This window comes from Coregonus clupeaformis, chromosome 7, assembly GCF_020615455.1.
Source record: "Coregonus clupeaformis isolate EN_2021a chromosome 7, ASM2061545v1, whole genome shotgun sequence".
Taxonomy (NCBI): domain Eukaryota; kingdom Metazoa; phylum Chordata; class Actinopteri; order Salmoniformes; family Salmonidae; genus Coregonus; species Coregonus clupeaformis.
In genome coordinates this window covers 6,107,152-6,132,989 of record NC_059198.1, presented here as the reverse complement: position 1 = coordinate 6,132,989, position 25,838 = coordinate 6,107,152, and the positions used below count along the sequence as shown (strand labels likewise).

At 44.9% G+C, this 25,838-nt stretch overlaps 1 protein-coding gene across 1 annotated transcript; it reads right to left on the bottom strand.

Moving 5' to 3' along the window:
• Positions 1–774: 774 nt before the first annotated feature.
• LOC121568857 (phospholipid phosphatase 3) lies at positions 775–25,834 on the bottom strand. Its single transcript, XM_041879315.2, has 6 exons — positions 25,022–25,834; positions 7,037–7,194; positions 5,200–5,486; positions 4,814–4,871; positions 3,043–3,219; positions 775–2,621 (listed from the first exon to the last, which is right to left on the bottom strand). The coding sequence occupies exons 1-6, from the start codon at positions 25,224–25,226 to the stop codon at positions 2,520–2,522; spliced, it is 987 nt and encodes a 328-aa protein (XP_041735249.2). The 5' UTR covers positions 25,227–25,834; the 3' UTR covers positions 775–2,519.
• Between the last annotated feature and the right edge of the window lie 4 nt (positions 25,835–25,838).

Here is a 25,838-nt window from a genome sequence, read left to right as displayed (position 1 = left end):
TGAGCACGCCCCCATTCTCATCGACGGGACTGTAGTGGAACAGGTTGAGAGCTTCAAGTTCCTTGGTGTCTACATCACCAACAAACGATCTTGGTCCAAACACACCAAGACAGTTGTGAAGAGGGCACGAAAAAGCCTATTCCCCATCAGGAGACTGAAAAGATTTGGTATGGGTCCTCAGATCCTCAAAAGGTTCTACAGCTGCACCATCAAGAGCATCCTGACTGGTTGCATCACCGCCTGGTATGGCAACTGCTCGGCCTCCGACCGCAAGGCACTACAGAGGGTAGTGCGTACGGCCCAGTACATCACTAGGGCCAAGCTTCCTGCCATCCAGGACCTCTATACCAGGCGGTGTCAGAGGAAGGCCCTAAAAATTGTCAAAGACTTCAGCCACCCTAGTCATAGACTGTTCTCTCTGCTACTGCACGGCAAGCGGTACAGGAGCGCCAAGTCTAGGTCCAAAAGGCTTCTTAACAGCTTCTACCCCCAAGCCGTAAGACTCCTGAACAGCTAATCATGGCTACCCGGACTATTTGCATACTATCAGATGGGATAACATCACCCTCTTTTACACTGCTGCTACTCTGTTTATGATCTATGCATAGTCACTTTAACTCTACCCACATGTACATATTACCTCGACTGTATAACTAACATTTCTATGTGAATGTGGTCGGGTCACCCAAAAAGTTACATATTGCAGCTTTAAAATGTAATAAACTTTACAACGTGAAGACATTTTAAGGAATATCAGTGGACAATAGGACGTCAAAAGATTCAACATTCATTTTAATGGTTTGGTTTTTTGAGTACAGTGGTTATTTTCAGCCATACTGGCATTCACAGAGAAAACAAAACAAAAAACACAAGTAAAACTGGAAACAAGAAATATAGCTTTCTGATAATAGCTCTGGCTCAGTCTAGTCATTATGACAACTGATAATAGCTCTGGCTCAGTCTAGTCGTTATGACAATAACAACAACTCTGCGTACCTGATCAACATCACAGACACATATAAACATGTAAAAACGGTCAAAAAATGGCACTAATAATACTTTTGAAATTCTGTGTGGTTTATAAAAGGACATATATATTTACATTCAATTTGAATAATTATCATTTGGAAAAAAACTAAAACATATATACTGTATGAGAGTGACATATTAAGGGAAATAAAAAACACTGATTATTAAAACTTTAGATAAAATATATATAATATCAATTATACTATCAGAGTAGGTTCCATTATGTAGTTCAAGTGCTATTAATAGGAATATACAGGGGACCAGTGCCATGGGCGACACGAGGCAGCCATTTTGGCTCCCCTGTGAGAGTGGCATAACACAAGGTGCAGCTCAGAGGTCGGAGGTCAGGGTAATAGGTCAAAGGTTACAGGGTTCAGTCATAGCTCCGCCTCTGAGACACAGTAATAAGTGGTTAGTACAGACATGGAGAAGAGAGGGAGTGAAGGTGAGGGGACGTAACCTGGGCAAAGCATATTTCCACCCTATCACTCCTGGGTAACTGAAGTTAAGATAAGATACTTGGTTTAATACAAAATGTTTTCTCTTTTGTCTTTGTCCATGACATCCTCTACTAGCTGCTGTGTAGTTAGAGGCAGAGAGCAGTCTGAATGAGGGCCAATGGTTACATGGTTAATGGTGAAGGATGGAGAGGGTACATGAGGCCAGTGCTTGTTCCTTATTTGTTGCCAGGTTCCTCACTTCTTGCAGGGCTGTTGTTCCATGTAGAGGTCTGAAATAACAGTTCAGTTCTGACTTTGTCGTTTCACACAGTGAGACATCCACAGAATTAGAGTCAGGGGGCGTCAAGGTGAAGAGGTGGAGCCCTTACATGATGTCACAGACCATCCACAGAGTCCAGCTGATGATGTCATTGTCCAGGCTGGTCAGAGGATGACCAACGAAGTGATGACCAATGAAGATCATTTAGTGACACTCACTGACTGTGTGTTTGAGAGAGCTAACCTAATGCACTGCCCACTAACCACCATCACATTTAAAACATATTCTACTTAGAACAGGACAAAAATCATTATCATTAGCAGCTTCATCTACGACTCCCATTTGAAAAATAGAAACTTTTGTTGTTTTTCATATATAAAAATATCTGTAAAATTACTATGCATATCTCCATATGGACGGGTTGTACTCTACAGTCAAATGTGCTGTGATTTGGTGGGTGTGTGTGTTAGATGGTAGTGTGTGTTAGTGAGTGAGGTGGCACTGTGTGTGCGTGCATGTGTCTTGACGTATTCATCAGAGCATGTGTGTGCTTGCTAGAACGCTCTCTACCTCCATCTACCTCTTCTCTCATCTCCCTCCCTTTTCACACACCTCTCCCCATTTCTTTCTCTCCCTCCCTGTCCCTCCATGTGCTGCTCACCTCTGCTATCTGACTGTCTCTCGCTCCCTCTCTCCCTCACTCCCTCTCTCTTTTCTCCCATCCGTCCGGGTCCAGGTAGGTGAGGAGGGGTGTGTTGGGTTAGGTGGTGCTAGCAGACGGTCTGTTGGCTGGACAGGGGGCTCTCCAGGGACATGCTGGTGGGAGACAGGTCTGGACGGTTGTTCTTAAACATGGAGGAAATATAGAAGGCCTGGAGAGAGAGACAGATAAAACACTGTCCGTCAAACACAGATACATAGAGATGGAACACTGTCCGTCAAACACAGATACATAGAGATGGAACACTGTCCGTCAAACAGATACATAGAGTTTGAACACCGTCCGTCAAACACACAAAGACAACCAAGAGAATCCGTCAAACACAAGACAGATATCCCAACCACCAGAGAGACTGGTTATACTGCTCAGCCTGAGCCAGATAAGGTCCCACCAAATACAGATTGTATAGGCAGATAGATAGGACATGTGATGCCCCGTCATTGTTTAGGCAGGCATTGTTGACATTATTTCATCCTGTAAGCCTGACTTACATAGGAGATCATACATGGACACATTTGTTTGCAGTCCCACAGCTCCATAGAGCCAGAGGGAGGGGAGAGACAGACACTTACCACCCAGTAGGCGGTGAGGCCTCCCTGGATGAAGCCGGTGATCACGTCGGTGGGATGGTGGCGGTAGTCGGAGATGCGGCTCAGCCCGGTGTACACGGCTATCATCACCAGCAGGAACTGCAGCAGCGGGCGCAGCAGACGAGCCCCTCGCCATGACAACCGCGCCTGCAGGTAGAACTGGAGAAGGAGAGCAGGGTCACATGTTTAGAGCCTTCAAATATGAGGAGTGTGTGTGTGTGTGTGTGTGTGTGTGTGTGTGTGTGTGTGTGTGTGTGCGCGTGCGTAGGCACTATCATACATGTTTGCATGCGTCTGTGGTGTGTGCATAAACTGCAATGTAGTTCGTTCTTTACACAGTGATCTGGTCACATGGTACATTAAACACAGTTAACACACAGACGTCCAGAGGGTAAGGAAGAGGACCTGGCATTAGTCCATCCACACTGGGCTCAGCACCCTAATAAACCTCTCTTCCATCTCATCTCGCCCTCCAGGCCCCATCATTACTACAGTAGAGGAGGAGTGTCAGTCAGGGACCAGACCGAGACTGACTGGGGGGGTCAGGGGTTAACTGCGGAGATGCATGGTGCTGTTTATGAGGTGACTGCTGCCTGGGCCTGTCACTGGAACATGTGGAACACATTCCTCTGGAGGGGGAGGGGAGCTGGTTAGGGGGGGTTGGCTCACTGACTGGAAGCAGGTGTCGCTCTTCTTACCCTCCAACCCCAGCAGCTGGCCCAGGGCCCTGGCTGCATGTCACTGCAGGTCCCATGCACTCTAAAGGATACAGTCAGTCTGCAGTAGTAACACTAGCTATACGCCACAGATGGGACGGCGGGAGGATGGAGGGAGGGAGGAGAGAACGAAGAACGAGGCCCCCCGTTTTTCTCAGGCCACTCAACTGCTCTCAATGCCTCACTCTCTTTCTCTCCCTCTTTCTCTCTGTCCCTTTCTGATTAATAGGTGATTAGGAGGTGAGTGGAGGACCCAAGAAATCTATTAACAATGTTTTTGAATGGTGATTTCTCTCCTTTTCTCAGATAGAAATGTTCATATATATTTCCCGTAAATAGTTTTGCGATTATTCCAGTCATATTCCAGACCATTGGAGACTTAATGAAGAGGAGGAATACCATTTAGAATGTCAATGAATACATTACGGGAACAAATGCTTGAGCCATGATGGGCTTTTGTCTTCCTCTGTCATTTCTCCCCCCACAATGTGTTCCTCACCAATGGTCCAGTAGAGAGAGGAGAGAGAGAGAAGTGGGGTTCTCTTGTTGAAAGAAGCCTGTCGATCTCTCAGCAGCCCCCCCCCCCCCCCACCTCCCCCGACCCAAAACAAGGAGTGCTCTGTCTGCTCTCCATCTATTCATGTTCCCTGTGGAAAACCTTTCCTCACTCTTTCTCCCTCTCTCTTTTCATTTGAGGCAGGATGCCTTTTGAAAAGTTGCTTTTCTCAGAGGCCTCTTCTTTCAGAGTTTGCATGTACAATGTGTGTATGTGAGTGTGCTTGAATGTCTGAGCGTTTGTGCGTGCGTGTGTGAGTGAGTGTGCACTCTGTCTCTACAGGAACAAAGTGTCCAATATTTTCTTTCATAACTGCAGTGAAAGTGAAAAACTGTCATAAATCATTATTTCATTCCTTCAACAAATATGCAGTAATCCCAGCTAAAGCAGGTGACTTCAGGTGTATAAATGTTACTTGGCAGGTGTGCTGTTCTATGTCGCCACAGGCACGTGTGTCTCCCCAATCGCCAGTGACACTTACCGCCAGGTAGAGCATGGTGTACATGGCAAAAGAGGAATGGCCAGAGAAAAAGGACTTCCTGAAACATAAAGGGATAACAGGGATGTTAATCATTAACCCAGTGATCTAGTGTCAATATTGCTCCATCTCAATCTATGGCAATAAACCAACAGTTTCTAACAAAGACAAACTTTCACTTTGACTAGGCTTTCGGCGTTTGGGTCTATTCCATCTAAATTCCAGTCAGTTCATGACTTTTCAGGATTGCATAACAATGGAAAAATTCAGCCCAACACCACGGTTCCAGTAACTATGGTGGATACATAACCAGGCCAGGGCAGTTTGGCCAGGTTTGGCTCGGCTTGGCCCTATAGTGTGAATAGGGAGGCGTCTCTCTCAGGACTGACCTGGCCTCCTCCACCATCTTGTCTTTGGGCTGCCTGCAGGTGACCTGGGCCATGTAGGAGCCGGGGACGCAGTTGAGCGAGGCGTATGTCACGTTGCACACCGACAGGAAGTTAGGTCGCAGGCGCCCCACGCTCAGCTTGGCCATGTTGGTCAGTGATTGGCCCACGCAGCAGCCGAACAGGAAGCTGCCCAGCTCCTTGTAGAGGCAGGACACGTAGAGGTTGCGCACGAACGCCCGCGAGTGCACCTCACGGAATCGAACCCGGTGACACTCGCCCAGCGCAATCTGGCCAGGGAAGAAAAGGAGGTGCAAGAGTTAGAAGCAGTCCTCTTAGTCAATAAGCTGAGGTAGACACCGCTAGAGAAATGACGCCACACTTTCTCAGCATATTGTAAAAGAGAATGTGTTCTCAATGACCTGACTAAATAAAGGCTAAATATTGAATGGCTTATAAATACATCTACAGTGAGGGAAAAAAAGTATTTGATCCCCTGCTGATTTTGTACGTTTGCCCACTGACAAAGACATGATCAGTCTATAATTTTAATGGTAGGTTTATTTGAACAATGAGAGACATAATAACGAACAAAAAAATCCAGAAAAACGCATTTCAAAAATTTTATAAATTGATTTGCATTTTAATGAGGGAAATAAGTATTTGACCCCTCTGCAAAACATGACTTAGTACTTGGTGGCAAAACCCTTGTTGGCAATCACAGAGGTCAGACGTTTCTTGTAGTTGGCCACCAGGTTTGCACACATCTCAGGAGGGATTTTGTCCCACTCCTCTTTGCAGATCTTCTCCAAGTCATTAAGGTTTCGAGGCTGACGTTTGGCAACTCGAACCTTCAGCTCCCTCCACAGATTTTCTATGGGATTAAGGTCTGGAGACTGGCTAGGCCACTCCAGGACCTTAATGTGCTTCTTCTTGAGCCACTCCTTTGTTGCCTTGGCCATGTGTTTTGGGTCATTGTCATGCTGGAATACCCATCCACGACCCATTTTCAATGCCCTGGCTGAGTGAAGGAGGTTCTCACCCAAGATTTCACGGTACATGGCCCCGTCCATCGTCCCTTTGATGCGGTGAAGTTGTCCTGTCCCCTTAGCAGAAAAACACCTCCAAAGCATAATGTTTCCACCTCCATGTTTGACGGTGGGGATGGTGTTCTTGGGGTCATAGGCAGCATTCCTCCTCCTCCAAACACGGCGAGTTGAGTTGATGCCGAAGAGCTCCATTTTGGTCTCATATGACCACAACACTTTCACCCAGTTCTCCTCTGAATCATTCAGATGTTCATTGGCAAACTTCAGACGGGCATGTATATGCACTTTCTTGAGCAGGGGGACCTTACAGGCACTGCAGGATTTCAGTCCTTCACGGCGTAGTGTGTTACCAATTGTTTTCTTGGTGACTATGGTCCTAGCAGCCTTGAGATCATTGACATGATCCTCCCATGTAGTTCTGGGCTGATTCCTCACCGTTCTCATGATCATTGCAACTCCACAAGGTGAGATCTTGCATGGAGCCCCAGGCCGAGGGAGATTGACAGGTCTTTTGTGTTTCTTCCATTTGCGAAAATTTTTGACATGCGTTTTTCTGGATTTTTTTGTTGTTATTCTATCTCTCACTGTTCAAATAAACCTACCATTAAAATTATAGACTGAGCATTTCTTTGTCAGTGGGCAAACGTACAAAATCAGCTGGGGATCAAATACTTTTTTCCCCTCACTGTACTTCCAGTGAGTGTGTAAGTGGTGATAGTATGTCATGTGTATATACTCAGTAAGATCCTACAGTGTGTGTTGTGCTGTGTTGTGTTGTGTGTGAATCTCACCGTGAGGCCAGTGATGATGATGCCCCCAGCGATGAGCAGCGTGTCAGGGATGGCCTCTCTCTCCAGGTAGGGGTAGGTGATGCTCTGGTCCCCACAGAAGAAACCCCTCCGGTATGGAGTCACAGCCTTCAGCTCACATGCAAAGAACGGGATGGAGGCTGGAGAGACAGGGAGAGAGAGGAGGGTTTAGACACAGTTAAGAGGGAGATGAAGAGATAGACAGAATAGAAAGAGGTAAAGATATGGAGAGAAGGTTAAGATGTGTGTGGGTGGGTGGGTGGGGCAAGCACACGTGTGTATGAGAAAAGAGTAAGTTCATAACGCATCACACGGTGAGCCAAGACAAAGAGGTGTCATTGATCCTTGGTCCCTGATCCTGTTCTATATGAGAAGGGTTTAGGAGACAGGATATAGGCCTGGGTGCAATCTGAGGAGGGGGCAGGTCTTAGGCCTGTCAGTCATCCACTGACTGGATTCAAGATCTCCCAAAGGATCTGGCATTCCTTACATACTGGAGTTCCACCAGAGAGGCTGGAGGAAGGAGAGATATGAGAGAGAGAGAGAGAGAGAGAGAGAGAGAGAGAGAGAGAGAGAGAGAGAGAGAGAGAGAGAGAGAGAGAGAGAGAGAGAGAGAGAGAGAGAGAGAGAGAGAGAGAGAGAGAGAGAGAGAGAGAGAGAGAGAGAGAGAGAGAGAGAGAGAGAGAGAGAGAGAGAGAGAGAGAGAGAGAGAGAGAGAGCGAGAGAGCAGAGAGAGAGAGAGAGAGAGAGAGAGAGAGAGAGAGAGAGAGAGAGAGAGAGAGAGAACCGTGCAGAATGAAGGATTTTTCAGGAGGAGAGGAGAACAGAGGAGACCGAGAGAGTTTATTACACAGAAAATGACAATGTGGTGAAAGCCAAATAGTTTTACAGTAAACTAATAGCCAAGCTACAGTATAGGCTACACTGTGACTGCAGATACTTCCAATAGAAAGGGAATAGAGTAGTCTATTGTGTCCAATAATAAGGGAATAGAAATAGTGTAGTGTGGCACAGAGACGCACAAGGAGCGTACAACATTAACCATTAACTACCACTGTATTGGCAGAATATTTATTAAATCCATGTAGTAACACATTCCTTTCCTATTTTAAGGTTTGTTAATACTGTATCAAGTTCATTTCCTGGTTGGCTAACCAATTAAAAGTTAGTGTGCAAGGAAGGCGTAAAGGAGGGTGGTCAAGGTCTGGCTTTCTTAAGCAAACAAACCTCGCTGCAGCCTGCCCTGCTGCTGGTGAAAGTTCACTGGGTAAAGATTGTGCAACCTCGTTATGATACTGGCAACAGTCACACAGCACGGGCGGACGAAATCAAATACAAAGCTAGATCTGAAATTAAATCTACCCCACTATACTCATTCTGAACTTCCAAACGATCCTTCTAGTTCCTCTCTCTGCTCCCCACAGCCCCTCTACCCCATCATGTAGTCCTCTACCCCATCATGTAGTCCTCTACCCCATCATGTAGTCCTCTACCCCATCATGTAGTCCTCTACCCCATCATGTAGTCCTCTATCCCATGCCCCCATGGCCCTCTCCCCCATAGAACAGGGAGAGCATGGGACTAATGATTAACCTCTCCCTCATCATAGAGCCTGGAACTGGAATGGGCCCAGGCAAACACTGCTGCTGCCAGGAAATCTCAGAGACTACGTGACAGGAGGAGAGGACAACACACACACACCATTAGAGACAGTATATCAATAGTAGCAGATGGTGAGTAGGACATGGCTCACTGACCTTCAGTGTGACCTTCAGTGACCCTACCAGAGTTCAAAAGGTTTCAGTCTACCTGAACTATATAACCATGAATACTCTGCAGATATATCTCACTCACAGTCCCAGTCAGTCAATCATAAATACTACCAAAACTGATCCATCCATCCACCCACCCTTTCACCCCAAGACATACACTTAAGAACCTACACACATATCAATGTACCTAAGCACCAATACAATTTATGAATGAAAACAAGGAAGTAGTGTAGCGTCATTGGCTTATAAACAGGGTAAAGTTACTGTAGTATACAGCCAATGTCTGCTTGTGACTTTTGCTATTACTGGAAGTATGTGTTTGTCAGAGAGAAAGACCAAACACAGATAACGACATATCCTCTGGTTAAGAGAAGGCACGGGAGAGCCAGAAAGAGAGGGAGGGAGGGAGGGAGAGGAGAGGGAAACACGTTGCAGGCAGGCAGATAGCAGAGGCTCTGACGACAGCAGAGAGAGAAGAAAGACAGAGGGGAGAGAAAGAACAGAGAGCAGAGAGAGAGACAGAGGGGAGAGAAAGAACAGAGAGCAGAGAGAGAGACAGAGCAGAGAGAGAGACAGAGGGGAGAGAAAGAACAGAGAGAGCGAGACAGAGAGAGAGCAGAGAGAGAAGATAAGAGGGGAGAGAAAGAAGAGAGAGAGCAGAGAGAGAGAGAAAAAAATCTCACCTGACCCTGATCTCTACCTGATCTACTTCTCCTGCCAGAATCACATGCTCCTCATTTCAGACGCGTTTAGACTACACACACACATTGTACAAACACGTGCATGACATGCACACTCGGCACGCACATAAACACTCTACAGAGCCTCTAACATCACGCAAGGGCCTAACTCCAGACCACTGTAGAAAGGTCAGATCTCTCCCAAAGAGAGAGATAGTGGCTGGCTGGAGTTGGACCCAAAACCATGACTCAGTACAAAGACAGAGATTAACAACTTGCGAAACTACCTCTAACTTCATTCATACAGGATGCAAATACATAAAAATGGTATCCACGAGTTCATTCCAATCTGGGGAAGTAGATAAATGGCCTCAATGGCAAAATCCATAACTATCCCTTTAAGTGTCTTTGAAGGCCTTCCAGCTTCCTTTGATGAACTGAACCCCCCCACCCCAAACAGAGAGAGTTCCAGTCAGTCAGGTCAATCTAATAGAGGCATGACTACTGTGGTCTAATCAGGTTAAATACTCTGGAGGAGGAGATTCGTCTAAGAAATGTGTTTACTGAATAGACCTTGTGGGTCACAGATGATATGGGATGGCCTGGCTAGAAACCCTGATTTTGTTTACTTGGTGGTTCTGGGTCATGAGAAAACTCAAAAAGCGTGAGGTAGCCTAGATCATTCACAACACAAAAACATTTGGAATATGAACCACCTGCTTTGGGTTAGCCCTGTAGTAATCAGCACGGTGCATCACTATGGCATTCAGTTCCCCAGAGATGTCCCCTGGTGAACACCCTGTACAGCATGATGAGGGTTGCTGGTCCCAAACCTGTTTCAAACAGAATCTCTCTCTAACCTTAATCCTCTTATCGATCTAGGTATGTATTTACGCCTGAGCTGGGAAATAGAGTGAAGAGACTCAAGAGCGAGATATGCCCTAAACCACAGATTATCTATTATATTGACCAGATACTCTAGTGGCCGCTCTAACAATTAAAATACATTTCTTAAAAAATGAGTTGGGATGGGGGCAAGATCAGGTGGGACCATTCTAGCCAATGAGAGGGCAGATACGCATGTGAACAACAGGCACAACGGTTTCCACTAGTTACCACAGCCACAAAGTCAAAATTCGCTATATCGAAAAATTCATGAAACAAAAATTAGATTTTTGGTTTTAATTTAAAGGGACATTTCAAAAGGCACCTGCTGGAGAAGACAGATTTTGGGACCAGTTATGCCTCTCGCTTCACCTCTTCCTCTCTGCCTAAACTCATCTTAACCCTGGCTGTCACATACCTGTAGAATGAACCAATCACACCTGTTAAGGTCCAGAATGAACCAATGACTTGGTAATTGGTAAACTCAGACTTTTCTTTCTTTCCACAAATGTTGTAGCTTAGACCTATTTTACATCTGTGGATTTTGTGTTGTGCCCGTCATCGGTTGAGACAGCCTACTCTTGAATACAGGCTGGGTGTCATTTCAAATCATAGAAATATAATTAATAGAATGGACCTATCCCTTCAGACCCCTGCAATTTAACTGGTACACCATTGACATTGAAACTTTAACTTCCAATTACTACCAGAAAGATGGCCGCCAGTCCACCCACCATTTAACGTCAACTTGAATGGGAATGTATATTCTATTTCCTATAGTTCTATGATTTCAATAGATTTCCTTATCCGTTGTTATAAAATAAACTGTCAAGTCAACATTCTCTAACGTGTGGACCTCCCACAATCTTTGTGGTACCATTTGAAAGTTGAAAACTAAACTTTACTCACATTTTAGTATATGTATCAGCCAAAACATAAGACTGTGCTGTGTGTCAACCAATGGCAGGTACAAGATGATGGAAAATAGGGTGTAAGCTACCCCAAAAAAATTGGAGTTGACGCGTTTTTAGATAATTGACGACAAAAAACAAATCTATAAATCATAAAACAGTTTGACAACCCTGTTTGTAAGCTTTTAAATTATATCAAACTCAACCGTTTATCTTTTCCAGTGATGAAGACATGGATGTCTCATGGTATGGTATGCAAAATGGGTCAACTTTGAGCACCGTTATCTTCTTAATGTTTTGGCATTCAGGTCCAAAAAGTCACTTTCTGACCACTTCCAACATGGGCAAACAAGTATGGAAGGTTTTGTTCAAATCAAAAGGGATGCAGTCAGAAAGTGATTGAAATCATATGGAACGACCCAGAAGAGAGATGTGGTTCTCTTGACTCAACCACACACTGACAAGGTCAGGGGGCTGAAACCCTATATAGGGTTTATAGCTTTACTCTGAAAACACATGGTCATGGTGGTGTCTACGCTCTGTCCATCTACCACAATAGGCTACTTTTTTACCACAATTATCTCTCTCCCTCTCCCTCTGTATCTGGGGCAGAGTTATGGTTATAATGGGTCTTCTGAGAATAATCAATGCTATTCTGGGTTGTCAGTCTGCTAATGGACAGTGTCTCCATTACTGCCATAATAAAAGTGTGGGGCTGGCTGGTTGAGCCGTTAGCGCCGGATCCTTTAGATGGCCATTTTCAATACTTTCTCACAGTAATGGGAGCCATCAACCACTCAGTAGGCAAACTTAATGGTTTATGACCGCGACCCTGTCAATGATGTATTGACCGCTCTGTAAATGTGTGCGTTGTCATTTCCACATGTGTGTTAAAGTCCATAAACAGTCTCGGCTCACATGGCCGGGACCCAACAACACTCCTTGCTTACAGAGCTCCTCAAAATGCTACTCTCAAACAACACAGTCCACAAAAAAAGAGGCTGCCAGTTTGCCACATACTGACCTCAATCCACAAAACACATCTTATACAAACTTCCCAAATGCACACCACTGTGAAACCAGGGAGAACACACAGAACACGTATGTGATATGTTTTGCAGCAGAACACACACCGTCAACCGAGCCTGCACCTAGCCTATACAACCTCAGAGGTCTGAGAGGTATCAGCCAGTCCCAGTAGAGGTCCAGTCTTTACACTGGGGTTTACACGGGCTCTAAATGGTTTCACAACAAGACACAAAAGACACTCCAGAGCCCCTCACCTCAACTGTCAGGCAGCTGTGAGCAAACCGCTGCACCTGGCCAAGAGCAGCCTCAGAGGACACAGCAGCAGAGCAGAGCGGAGCAGAGAGAGGGGGAGGGAGAGAGAGAACCAGAGAGGAGAGAGAAACACACACACACGGGCCAAATGTGCTGTTGGACGGAGTTCTCAAAGAGGGAATGCTTTCAAATAGTCAAAGGGAGAGACCGAGAGAGGGAGGAGAAACAGGAAGAGAGAGAGGGAATGAGAGGAGAGGGGAAATGTGCCTCACTCTTAAGAAACTCTTCTGGTTGTAATTTACACTTCTATGACCACAGCCCAGAATGAGCTCACTGTGAGAAGAGAACAAGAATAAAGACAGAAAGAGAGAGAGCAGAGAGCAGGAGGGAGGAGGGGGGGGCAGATGTTACATGTTAGTTATTATGTCAGTTATTTATGCGGATGCTTTGTGGGCATATTGCTCATAATGTGTACCAGTCAATAAAACAGCGTCAAACTCAAAAGAGTAGAAAACATGGTTAGAGGGGGTACGGAAAATTGACAAACAGAGAAAGGGAGAGAGAGGAGGGTGGATAAGGGGTTGGGGTGCTCTAGAGAGGGAGAGAGAGATTGAGAATTGAGAGATGTGGTGAAGTGTTTCACAGACGGAGACGATTAGCGGTGGTTCTGGAATGTGAGGGTCAGAGAACTGGGCTCTGTTGGGATCTGATCTGTAAACAAGACCTCGCCTCGTCCAGCAGAATACACACACAAACCACACTTACACACACACAAACAACCCACAAAACACCACACCGACTAACACGCAACCAAACAAGCCACACAAAAACCCAAACAACCCACAAAAACCTAAATCAACCATAGCCAACCAAATAAAGCACCCTGGAGCCAGAGAAACCACAGCAAACCAAACAACCTAGACAGGCACTGAACCAACACACAGATAGACCCAAACGAATAGCTTCACTAAACAGTACTAGTATATTATTAACACATGAATATCAATACTAGACTGTAACATAGCCTACTACTCAACAACGCATCAACCAACGTTTTAGGTGACAGTCACTATAGGATACTCCAAACCCCCTCCATGGGTGCTGAGTGACCAGTGACCACTTGATCTCTTGAGGGGTGACCCCAACCAACCACCCACTTGGTCTGCTGTCATGGGCTGGGGCAGGGGAGGGGACAGTCACTGGGGCAGAGAGGAGAACGCTACCCTACTACCCTCCAGGGGTGGTCCGTCTCTCTTCAGCCAGGCAGGCCTCTAGGAGCAGTGCCAGGGCCTCTGGTTCTCAACCTCAGGTCTAAGCTGCTTGTTTATCCAGCAGTCAATCTTGCAGAGAAACGAATATGCTACTGGTGTAGTGAATCATTACATGGAGAGGTGCTGTTATTCTAATTTTAGTAAGCCCTGCTGTAATCCCTAATAATAGCACCGTAGGAGAGTTTGTCTTACTATATTGTAACTGGTAGTTGTGTCTACTATACAGAGCTGGACTTTTATTCCCTGTTCTTAGACAATGTGTCCTGGCCACAACATAGTGTGTGTGATATCTATCTGGGTTGAGTCAGTGAGAGTCACAGAGTAGACCCAGACGTCTTTTGTGTTTCACCTAACATTTAAAGACAAAGAGTCTTTGTATAAAATAGTAGCTGGGTGTACAACACACACACACACACACACACACACACGGACACTATACAGGGGTGAGCCAGGTACACCTCAGACAGGAGGAAATGAAGTCATTGGCACCAGGGCTGTGATTATGATTAGTAAACCACCATCCTCCTAATTATAGGTATTGTGTGTGTGTGTGTGTGTGTGTGTGTGTGTGTGTGTGTGTGTGTGTCTGCCCTGTGCGAATGTGTGTGTGGATGAGCACTACAGTGTCCTTTCTCCCAGCTTTTACTTGGTGGCCAATCCAGGTGGTACAGGATAGGGGGGAACGGTGGTGGGAACGTTGCCGCCCCCTCTCCTAAATTGTCTGGATTGTTCTAACTGGGTGCACTGTTCACTGTTTTGTCTGCCCTGATGGCTACACAAAAAGACTGATCATCGAGGGACAAAGCCTGGGAAACCAAAACAGCCCTGCGGCATCTCACTGACTATCTGATATCAGCAGCATCTGCTGCAGCTGGACTCACATACACACACAACCAGAATGTTATTTACTGTACACATAATCACTAACATAATCACTCGATACACAGTCTATCCATAGGCAGCAACACTATCTGTCCATAGTTCCTACGAAACAACAGAGCTAACTCGAAAAACAAGTCAGGAGGTAGAGATGAGACTGTAGCTATAGCCTACTTCCAATTTCCAAGCCATAGGTGCTTGTTCCCCTCTCAACCCCCCTCCCCCTCAATCCCCCTCCCACCATCGGTAGTGCTGTCTCCAGTCTCCAGGCTGTGTAACTGTTACTGTAGCTGTCGCCAGGTCCAGACACGCTTCCCCTAGCCTCTCTGTTCTCTCCACTGACTTCTTCCTGCAGCACTGCAGCCGTGCTCTGGAGTTAAGGGCATGTGTGGCGAGGGATGGCTGACTGGGAGAGTAGGGGAACATAAAGGGGCCTGCCTGCCTGGCGGTCTCTGTGGTATGTATGTAAAGGGGTTTGGTGGTCTGTGGCGTAGCGTGAAGGTAAGGGTGTGTGTGGTTCAGGCTGGGTGGCTGGAGAGGCGGCTGTCTGTCTGCAGTGCAATAGTATGGGGGGGGTTAATGAATGTAAGATATGTACAGTGAGGACTGGGCTGTCAGACTGTTTGGTTTAGTGGTTTTGTCTGTGGTTTAAAGAGCTTCAGACAGCCAGACAGACAGACGAGGGCAGGGGCTGAGGTGGATAAAGGGGGATCCGGCAGGTGAAATGTGTCAGGAGGATAGGATGATAGGGTAGATAGGGGGCCATGCTCGTAGGGCGCAGGAGGGGGGATGTCTAAAAGCAAACATGGAGGAGCAGGGGGCAGAAGGAGGACTCATTAGTTTTGACAGACAGGGAATTGGGGGGTGAGGGCAGGAGGGGGCGATCCGACCGGTATGTTGGACTGTCTACTGACACATTTACCATTGCAAAAAGAGCCAGAGACCGCAAAACAGACACACAATGGGCCTAGGCTTTACACTTCACTGTTAACACCGATTGTATGGAAAGACTCAATCAAGTACTTACAGGACCTTCACCAAAGGGAGAATTTGTAGCAATTTGGGTGTGGGAGATACCCCAGGCTGACCTCTGACCCCTACTGTGGATCCTTACCTCTAGAGGAGATAGCCCTCAGCCACTGCTCCCACTCCCCACCCTGCCCCACCCCCCTGCCCAGCCCCTCTCAGGTCAGGGCTGGCTCTAGATAACACTAATGGACTTGGTGTGAGAGGGAGTGAGAAAGAGTGAGAGGGGTGAGTGGGACCGACTGCAGGGTACAGTATCTGGGCTAATGCTACCCAGGATGGGGTTGTACTAATGGAGCACTGAAATATCACTTACTGACATAAAATAAATGGTTGATACAGGGCAATTCCTGGGGGTTTTCTGGATCAAAAAGGAGCTTAGGTGGTGGGCGTGGCAGGGGGGCGTGGCAATGGCCACGACCGGCCCACGGCTGAATTTCAGATACAATTTTAGAGGCCCCCATCTTGGCGGTGTAGAGAATTGTTTGCCGTTTTGAATCTAATTCTATGCATTTCGTCATAACTAATGCTGTGTTCTTTTGCTTAAACATAATAACAAAATGAATACTGATAAATTCATTGTTTTTGGAATTTTCAATTCTCCATGATTGTCTAGCTTTTCTTTTGGTGATTGTTAGTTCTCAAAGATTATAGTACCGTAAAACTTCAATTAAAACGCTGAGTCTCAAATAGCCACCTGTCCCTTTTAATAGCCGGGCAACGGCACACATTTCAGCAAATGAACGCCCATTTCAAGACACTGCGAGTCTAAATGAATTGTTTACTTATAGCCATTGGCTGCTAACAGCTGAGAACTGCTAGCTAACTGGCAAGCACAAAAACAGTCAACAACTTTGAGAATACAGAACCCTAGAAAAATCAGACAAACTGCCTCTAGTGGCGAAAGTAAGAACTGCCTAAAATGCACAGTCAAAGGAGAATAATTATTGTCAAGGAAAATATTTTTGGGGGAGAGAGAGAGGCATACTAAGACAAAATAAACGTGACAGTGTGTAAATGATAACACATTTGTGCAGGAAATGAGAAATGTATTACAATTATGGAAGTGAATGCTGGAATTAAACAATTAACTATGTAAATTAGCAAAAGCTGACACCTGACTCAAATAGATGCCCATCTCTAAAAGCACCTGTTGTGTTCAGTGATTTAAGCTATTCATTGAAGTTTTAGGGTATTTAAAAATATATAGCTCCATTGTATTTTCTACATACAGCTTTAGTCATTTAAGTTTACACTGAAAGCGTTTCTCCATCCTGAAAATATATTTTTCTTACCGAAAAAAAAACTTGTGGCCCACCCAATAATTTCAATGGTAGAAAAATTCCCGAATTCCATGGTAATGTAATTACGGTTTCACTTTAAAATGTATGTCAAACAAAAACCATTGATTTCAAAGTTTAACAGACCATACAACTCCACGAACAAGGACTGCTCTGAACAATTTACACAGACAATTTCAAAAACACATTTACTGGAAGAACTGTGCAGATGCAAAGTTTGGTAACAGAAGTTTTTTATGCGACCACGTTTTCAAAAAAATCTAATATCTACTCCAAATGAAGATTCAAAGCTGTCTGCAGAAAGATTGGGGTGTCAGCTATGACATGCCACCTTGAGTATGAAAAAATATATTTTGGATATTACAGTAACGGAATTACATCATGGGGGTCTGATCTGGACTTTACAGAAATGCATATTTATGGACACGAAGATAATTATCTTCATGGTGATGTATCCTGAATAGGTACACTAAGGTAGAAATATGCAATATCCTTATTTTGCATATTTGGGTATTATTCTACACACTGGCTATTATTGCAATGAGCTCCGCCCCCAAACAAGACCACATTTGGTTGGTTTGGACCAGACCAAATCAGAAACAATCATAGACGTCTATGCGGCAATACATTATACTGCACTGTACTCTAGTGTGCTCTACTCTACTGTACGGAACTCTACTCTACTGTACAGTAACTACTGTACTCTACGCTTCACTGTTCTGTCCAAACTTGCGAAGCATAGATTTAGACCTATGATTTGTTCAGATGTGGTCCGACCAGGGCGGACTGACCAAATTTCTACTCTTTTTCAACGTCAATGGACATCCGGTGTCAGTCGATGTTCAGTGGGTGAGGATGCCCGTTACAGTAAATGGAAAGAGGGTAGGTGTCAGTAAGAGCCGGGAGAGGTGACATTAACTGGAGAGAGAGAAGAGAGTGTGGCAGAGAGAGAGGGAGAGAAGAGAGTGTGGCAGAGAGAGAGGGAGAGAAGAGAGTGTGGCAGAGAGAGAGGGAGAGAAGAGAGTGTGGCAGAGAGAGAGAGAGAGAGAAGAGAGTGTGGCAGAGAGAGAGAGAGAGAGAAGAGAGTGTGGCAGAGAGAGAGAGAGAGAGAAGAGAGTGTGGCAGAGAGAGAGGGAGAGAAGAGAGTGTGGCAGAGAGAGAGGGAGAGAAGAGAGGTGGGAGAGAGAGAGGGAGAGAAGAGAGTGTGGCAGAGAGAGAGGGAGAGAAGAGAGTGTGGCAGAGAGAGAGGGAGAGAAGAGAGTGTGGCAGAGAGAGGGGAGAGAAGAGAGTGTGGCAGAGAGAGAGGGAGAGAAGAGAGTGGCAGAGAGAGAGGGAGAGAAGAGAGTGTGGCAGAGAGAGAGGGAGAGAAGAGAGTGTGGCAGAGAGAGAGGGAGAGAAGAGAGTGTGGCAGAGAGAGAGGGAGAGAAGAGAGTGTGGCAGAGAGAGAGGGAGAGAAGAGAGTGTGGCAGAGAGAGAGGGAGAGAAGAGAGTGTGGCAGAGAGAGAGAGAGAGAAGAGAGTGTGGCAGAGAGAGAGGGAGAGTGAGAGGGAGGGGTTGTCCTGACTGTTTTCACAGTCTTGCTTTGACCACCAGACAGAAAGAGTAAAAAAAACAGTTATGAGTTGAACATAACAGTACGCCAGTGGAAGGGAAGACAGTAGCAGGTGACCCAACTGTGGTTTGTGACTACTATGATTTCCCATTGTAGCCAACTCAATAACAGAATTATGAGAATTATTAGTTTTAATCACTTAATAATTCATAAACTTGATATCAGTAAAAACACTATAACTAACTGGTAGGTCTACCTTTACTTGTTACTTCTGTGACCTTTCATTATCCTCCCTCCTCACGAGGGAGAGAAATTAGAAAATATCTTAAAGATAATGTGGGTTTTTGGTAACGGAATTACAAGGCACAAGACAATGTTTCTTCAACTTACAGGAGGCAAATAATTTCTACAAAACTAAATATGAGTGTTGATATTAGTTGACAGGGATCTTTACTTCAATATTGTGTTTTGATGCTTATTCCTAATTTTTGGGATGGAAAATAGTTGGAAAATTTTTTAAAAAAATATATAGACACTAAGTTTTGATTTGACACCCAATTTGACATGCTCCTATGAACTTCACATGTTGGTGCTCATAAGTCATTTTAGATGGAAATGCCCTTCAGTAACTGGGTTAAGCATTGCTTTTTCCTTTAGCTAATCGTTTGATTGCATTTCTTTTATTGGGTGCTGCATCTGTCAATGTCAGAATACTGCCATGTTTCCATGTAATGACTTCATCATGTATTTGATTAGGGCTAAAAACACTGAATGAAAATGCACCAGTGAATTTGTGAACAGAGGCACATGCACACAAGCGCATACTGTTCAACATGACCATGCAAGAGCACAAAAAACAGAGACAAACTCACTCACACACACAGGCCCAGAGCGAGAGGATTGCTTAAAATATTCCTGACCCAGTGGCATGCTACAGCATGCTGGCCCTCTCACTGTCTCACTCGACAGCTTTCCCTGCCAGCTGAACAGAAACACAAACCCACTTACACAAACATACTGTATGCCCAAGAAAACACACACGCAAACGCACGCGCCTCAACATGTGTCCTCCCCTCTTCTGGGACACCTTCCATCCCAAAATGGTAAGGAGAAGAAAGAGACGGGAAAGAGAGCGGAGATAAGCAGGAAAGAGGTGGCCCTTTGAGCTCTCTCTGAGGTTAGTGCTATCCCTACCCTAAACCCTAACCTTAATCCCCATCCTTAATCTAACCCTAACCCTTTTAAATGTAAACTTCAATGGGGTAGGGATGTCCCATGGATCCCAGATAGCAAGGACCCTTTCTCTGATCACTCTGGGAGATACAGGCCCTCCTCTCTGGCAAGCTACCTCACGTCTTCTTACCCCCCTACACACACACACACACTCAGTCCCACACACAACTAGTAATCGTCTCTGTGGTGTCTACTGGTCACTCATGCGGTGTTTTGGAGCTGTCTACTCCAGAGTCCAGGCACTTTTACTTCACAATAAAGCCTTGAATTAAGCTGTCTCTCAGGGAAAGCTTAAGCGCTATTCAAAAACGTTTGACCTAGCCTAGACGAGGCAATGAAGTTCAAATCCATGCTCTAATTTTGCTATTGATTTGGGTCTGATTTTCATCTAGGAAATGTTATCCTGAGCAAATATGAATGGACTGTGTGGTCACTGTAATTGAAGGTTTTCACAAACCACTCAAGACTTCAGATCACCTTCCGATTACCTTTAAGGGCCCAAATAACTGTCCTTTATAATGGTGATGACAGAGGGAGGACCACCTGTGCTGGAGAGAGACAGGCAGCCGTGCAGGAGGCAGTCAAGCAGACTTGTCTCAGCCTGCCCACAGGTATGTCAAAGACTGACCTCTCACCTCTGACCCTGCCTATGCTGCTGGACGCTATGTCTCTAGCATAGCATGGCCACAGGGCATGGATTCTATTCAGACCTGAGCTCGTCTTTAGATAGCTCAATAATGCGGGCCGGAGGAATGCACACACACACACAGATTGAGACATCCGTATGCTTGAGAGGCATTCAGACACAGTACAAAAATGCTCTCTCTGTGAAACATCAACCATCCCAGTGTGTCAGAGTGCCTCCATAAACAACTTTGACTTGTTTTTGATCTGGGAGAGAGTATTACCTGGTCACACACACACACACGGTGACACACATACAGTGGGGGAAAAAAGTATTTAGTCAGCCACGAATTGTGCAAGTTCTCCCACTTAAAAAGATGAGAGAGGCCTGTCATTTTCATCATAGGTACACTTCAACTATGACCGACAAAATGAGAAAAAAAAATCCAGAAAATCACATTGTAGGATTTTTAATGAATTTATTTGCAAATTATGGTGGAAAATAAGTATTTGGTCAATAACAAAAGTTTCTCAATACTTTGTTATATACCCTTTGTTGGCAATAAAAAAGGGTCAAACGTTTTCTGTTAGTCTTCACAAGGTTTTCACACACTGTTGCTGGTATTTTGGCCCATTCCTCCATGCAGATCTCCTCTAGAGCGGTGATGTTTTGGGGCTGTCGCTGGGCAACACGGACTTTCAACTCCCTCCAAAGATTTTCTATGGGGTTGAGATCTGGAGACTGGCTAGACCACTACAGGACCTTGAAATGCTTCTTACGAAGCCACTCCTTCGTTGCCCGGGCGGTGTGTTTGGGATCATTGTCATGCTGAAAGACCCAGCCACGTTTCATCTTCAATGCCCTTGCTGATGGAAGGAGGTTTTCACTCAAAATCTCACGATACATGGCCCCATTCATTCTTTCCTTTACACGGATCAGTCGTCCTAGTCCCTTTGCAGAAAAACAGCCCCAAAGCATGATGTTTCCACCCCCATGCTTCACAGTAGGTATGGTGTTCTTTGGATGCAACTCAGCATTCTTTGTCTTCCAAACACGACGAGTTGAGTTTTTACCAAAAAGTTCTATTTTGGTTTCATCTGACCATATGACATTCTCCCAATCCTCTTTTGGATCATCCAAATGCACTCTAGCAAACTTCAGACGGGCCTGGACATGTACTGGCTTAAGCAGGGGGACACGTCTGGCACTGCAGGATTTGAGTCCCTGGCGGCGTAGTGTGTTAGTGATGGTAGGCTTTGTTACTTTGGTCCCAGCTCTCTGCAGGTCATTCACTAGGTCCCCCCGTGTGGTTCTGGGATTTTTGCTCACCGTTCTTGTGATCATTTTGACCCCACGGGGTGAGATCTTGCGTGGAGCCCCAGATCGAGGGAGATTATCAGTGGTCTTGTATGTCTTCCATTTCCTAATAATTGCTCCCACAGTTGATTTCTTCAAACCAAGCTGCTTACCTATTGCAGATTCAGTCTTCCCAGCCTGGTGCAGGTCTACAATTTTGTTTCTGGTGTCCTTTGACAGCTCTTTGGTCTTGGCCATAGTGGAGTTTGGAGTGTGACTGTTTGAGGTTGTGGACAGGTGTCTTTTATACTGATAACAAGTTCAAACAGGTGCCATTAATACAGGTAACGAGTGGAGGACAGAGGAGCCTCTTAAAGAAGAAGTTACAGGTCTGTGAGAGCCAGATATCTTGCTTGTTTGTAGGTGACCAAATACTTATTTTCCACCATAATTTGCAAATAAATTCATTAAAAATCCTACAATGTGATTTTCTGGAAAAAAATTCTCAATTTGTCTGTCATAGTTGACGTGTACCTATGATGAAAATTACAGGCCTCTCTCATCTTTTTAAGTGGGAGAACTTGCACAATTGGTGGCTGACTAAATACTGTTTTTCCCCACTGTATACGTATTTAAGTCAAAGCCACAGTGAAAGCCTTCGTTATGACGTGATCCTGGCTTTAGGCTCTGATTAACAGTCATTCATAATTCCATACCACCGTGTTAACAACAGTCATTCATAATGCCATACCACCGTGTTAATAACAGTCATTCATAATGCCATACCACCGTGTTAACAGTCATTCATAATGCCATACACCGTGTTAATAACAGTAATTCATAATGCCATACCACTGTGTTAAAGTGTTTACTTCAATTTATAGCAGTAAACACTTTGAAGGAAAATACTGTCTGAGACAGAGGGGACCACACTGAGCAAAGAAGTGGATTCACTCTTAACTTAAGGCCATTAGACTGCGATGCCTTGGGGGAATTCCAGAACGACAGTAATGAATGAGTCCCTTGACGGGGCAGATAACGAGGGGTCAACAGCCTAAGGAATCTGCTGCTGACATTTAGGGAAAATTAGGTTTGAACTCCCTGAGACAAGGCATACTGTTGGAGAGGAGACAGAGACAACTAGAGACAAGGCATACTGTTAATTCACAATACAGCTGATGATAGTGACACCAATCACATCCATCAAGAAAGACCCACCAGTAAATTAACAAGGCTGATGTCATATGTGATGGTGGTGAATGGGGGAAGATGATGATGCCAGAGGTGAATGGGGGAAGATGTTGATGCCAGATGATAGTAATGTCCCTTTGCCCTTTGTCTTGAGAGACTTTAATAAGTCACTTTCTAAATCTCTCACTTCCTCTCACTCATGTTCTTTCAAGCATGCAACCCGGTGATCGAGTCATTCCCAGTGTTGCAATGCAACAAGCAGTCAGGGATAAGGAAAGTCAACACCAGCCCACGTGTTCTCATTGGGCTGAGCTAAGAAGAACTGAGAAAGTCTATTTCCTTCCCATCTTCTGACTCTGGGCCAGCCACTTCCAAAACATTTAGGTGAGTGTCAAGCATGCTAGCTAGCAGAGGAGGTGGCAATATGGTACCTGCAGGCAAGGAGGAATAACAGGCTGTGTGTTGAGAGTGAACCTGTCTGTCAGTGTGTCTGTCAGGGCAGCAGCAGGCAGCTTGTAACCGCCAACTGTGCGCTGGCAGACCTGTCTGTCTGCCTGGACGGGTTCCGCCTTATACTCCTGTTTGTGTCAAGATAACGACTCCAAAACAAACCACTTTTCCCTGCCCTCACATGGTGCCAGCTAGGCAGCATCAGAGAGGCTGATCGACATCCCCCATTTCATTTCAGGGGTGTCGTTAGGCACACAATTGTTGTTTCACTCATGTTAGTTGAGTAACCAACGATAACTACCACAAAGTAGCAACCCAATAGTCCCTCTGTGTTTGTGCGTGATTGTCAGATTGCCTCATGTTCCACATTATGGCTTAACACTGCTAACCCTATCAGCATTCAAACTGTAGGGCCATTCTCTGATGCTTTACTGAATTATATAATAGCCTCCTAATTTGGCAGAGTAACTTTGTTGCACACATTAGGGATATTGTTGCCAAATACCTCAACTCCTCCAACTCGACTAGAGTTTCTTAAATGAACCTCCAAGACTCGCTATATGACGATACTTTAAAAAATGTAAATTCTTAAACCCTTACCATGTACCTATGTTTGTCCTCTGTTGTTGCATGCCTTTCTTCGTATGCTGAAATCCATACTTTTTAATAAAATGTTAATCAAATACAACCACTGACTGTTTCCTCATTGCTGGTGCTCTAAGATGGCAACTCAGCGCGAATGCCAATAGAATATCAACAAGGAAACAGTCGGTGGTTGTATTTGATTAACGTTTTATTCAAATTCATGGATTTCAGCTATGAAATGCACTCAACAAAGGACAAACATATGTAGGCCTACGAGGTAAGGGTTTAAGATTTTTTTTTTAAGTATCGAGGCATAGAGACCAGAAGGAGTCAGAGGTTCATTTCAAAAGCTCTAGTCTGTGCTCAACTCAGGAGTTGAGGTACTTGGCAGGGGATAATGCTGTAGCGAATCAAGGCAAACAATTAACAAATGTAATTTTGGCATTAGAACACAAGCAGGGAGGGGGCAGCAACATGTTTTATTCCCATGTTCTTTTCTTGAGAACCCCATGGATGGTTGTCATGGGAACTCAAGAATTCCCGGGATAACTCTCCTGCCAGCTTTTCTTCAGTGCTTAGCTTAGACTACTTTTTGCCATTTTTGTAAAGTGCTGAATTGGCTTTTGAAATAACTTATTCTTGTATTGTGACCTGTTGAACAGCTAGACCTGTTGCACTTTGCCGTTGGTTCTTCTCCTTAACTACTGGTGCTAATAAATGTAATGCAATGTTTAATTAAATGGTCGTATATCATCTCTTGGACAACGTGACAAGTGAGAGTGAGCAGTCATTGATTTATGTGCAATAATTGCCCATCCTGTGGCATGCATACTATTAGTGATATTCATTGGAATGTCATTGACCTCTGCATTTTTCCTCGAAAATAAGATGGAAATACTGAGACAGGCTATTAATTAAATTAATGCAATGCAGACAATCATGTCATGCTACTACTTTGCAGTTTCAGTCAAATAAAACGGGTGAAAGGGTGAAATAACACGCAAAGAGAGGGTTCAACATCATTCTTACCTACAAACAGACAGAAAACATCCAAGCCGACCAGCATCTTTCTCTTGGTACAGAGAGAACTGTCTGCAGGTTCTGCGAGGATGTGATTCTTCCCAGCGCCGTTTTCCTTCATCGCCTCCCCGGCTCCCCCGTTGTCGGCTAACCGCTGCTGAAGTTCAGCGTCCCGAGGAAGAGTATTGGTGTGTGTCGAGTTGAACTTTTGCATCTTGTCTCTTGTTTTTAAAATACAACGTTGATGTTGTCTTGCTGCTGTTTACTGACAGTAACGTTAAGTATCCCAAAGGTGAACATTCAGTCCGTCCAAGGTTGAAAAATACAAATGATTGATGACTGACTAACTTTAGCTAGCTAGCTGTTACTGAAAACCATGTCCAAAAACCACAAAAGTAAAACGTGACAGGTATCAAACCGTGAGCAACACGCTTGTCCGTGAAATTCAAGACAAGTTCAACAGAGTAAAGATAAACTGAAAGAGAAAAGTTATTGCTAGTCTAGCAAAGCTGGCAGTTCACTAAAGCGCTAGCTAACTTTCACACTGTATCGTGTTTCCTCTGTTCAAAGTCTTCAGCTAGCTGGCTAGCCACGTTACATCATGAGATAAGTTACCCTGAAACCAACCAAATCAATATTTAAAAGAATAACTTGCAAATACGCATTGCTCAATTCGTCTGTCAACTTTCAAACTTGCCCATATGTAATTCATTCAACTATTCCAAATGCCTTCTCCATGTGTTGGACTATTTTCTGTTCTATCCTCCTGTTCCCTCGCATTTTGTCCCTCCCCAAAACTAGGCAGACCCCCAGGAGTTTGTTTTGA

Coding starts and splice junctions, on each gene's coding strand:
- LOC121568857 (XM_041879315.2), bottom strand. CDS start 25,226: ATGCAAAAGTTCAACTCGACACACACCAATACTCTTCCTCGGGACGCT. Junction 5,487..7,036: donor TCATCATCACTGGCCTCACG/GTGAGATTCACA, acceptor TTCCCTGGCCAG/ATTGCGCTGGGCGAGTGTCA. Junction 3,220..4,813: donor ACACCATGCTCTACCTGGCG/GTAAGTGTCACT, acceptor CTCCTTCTCCAG/TTCTACCTGCAGGCGCGGTT.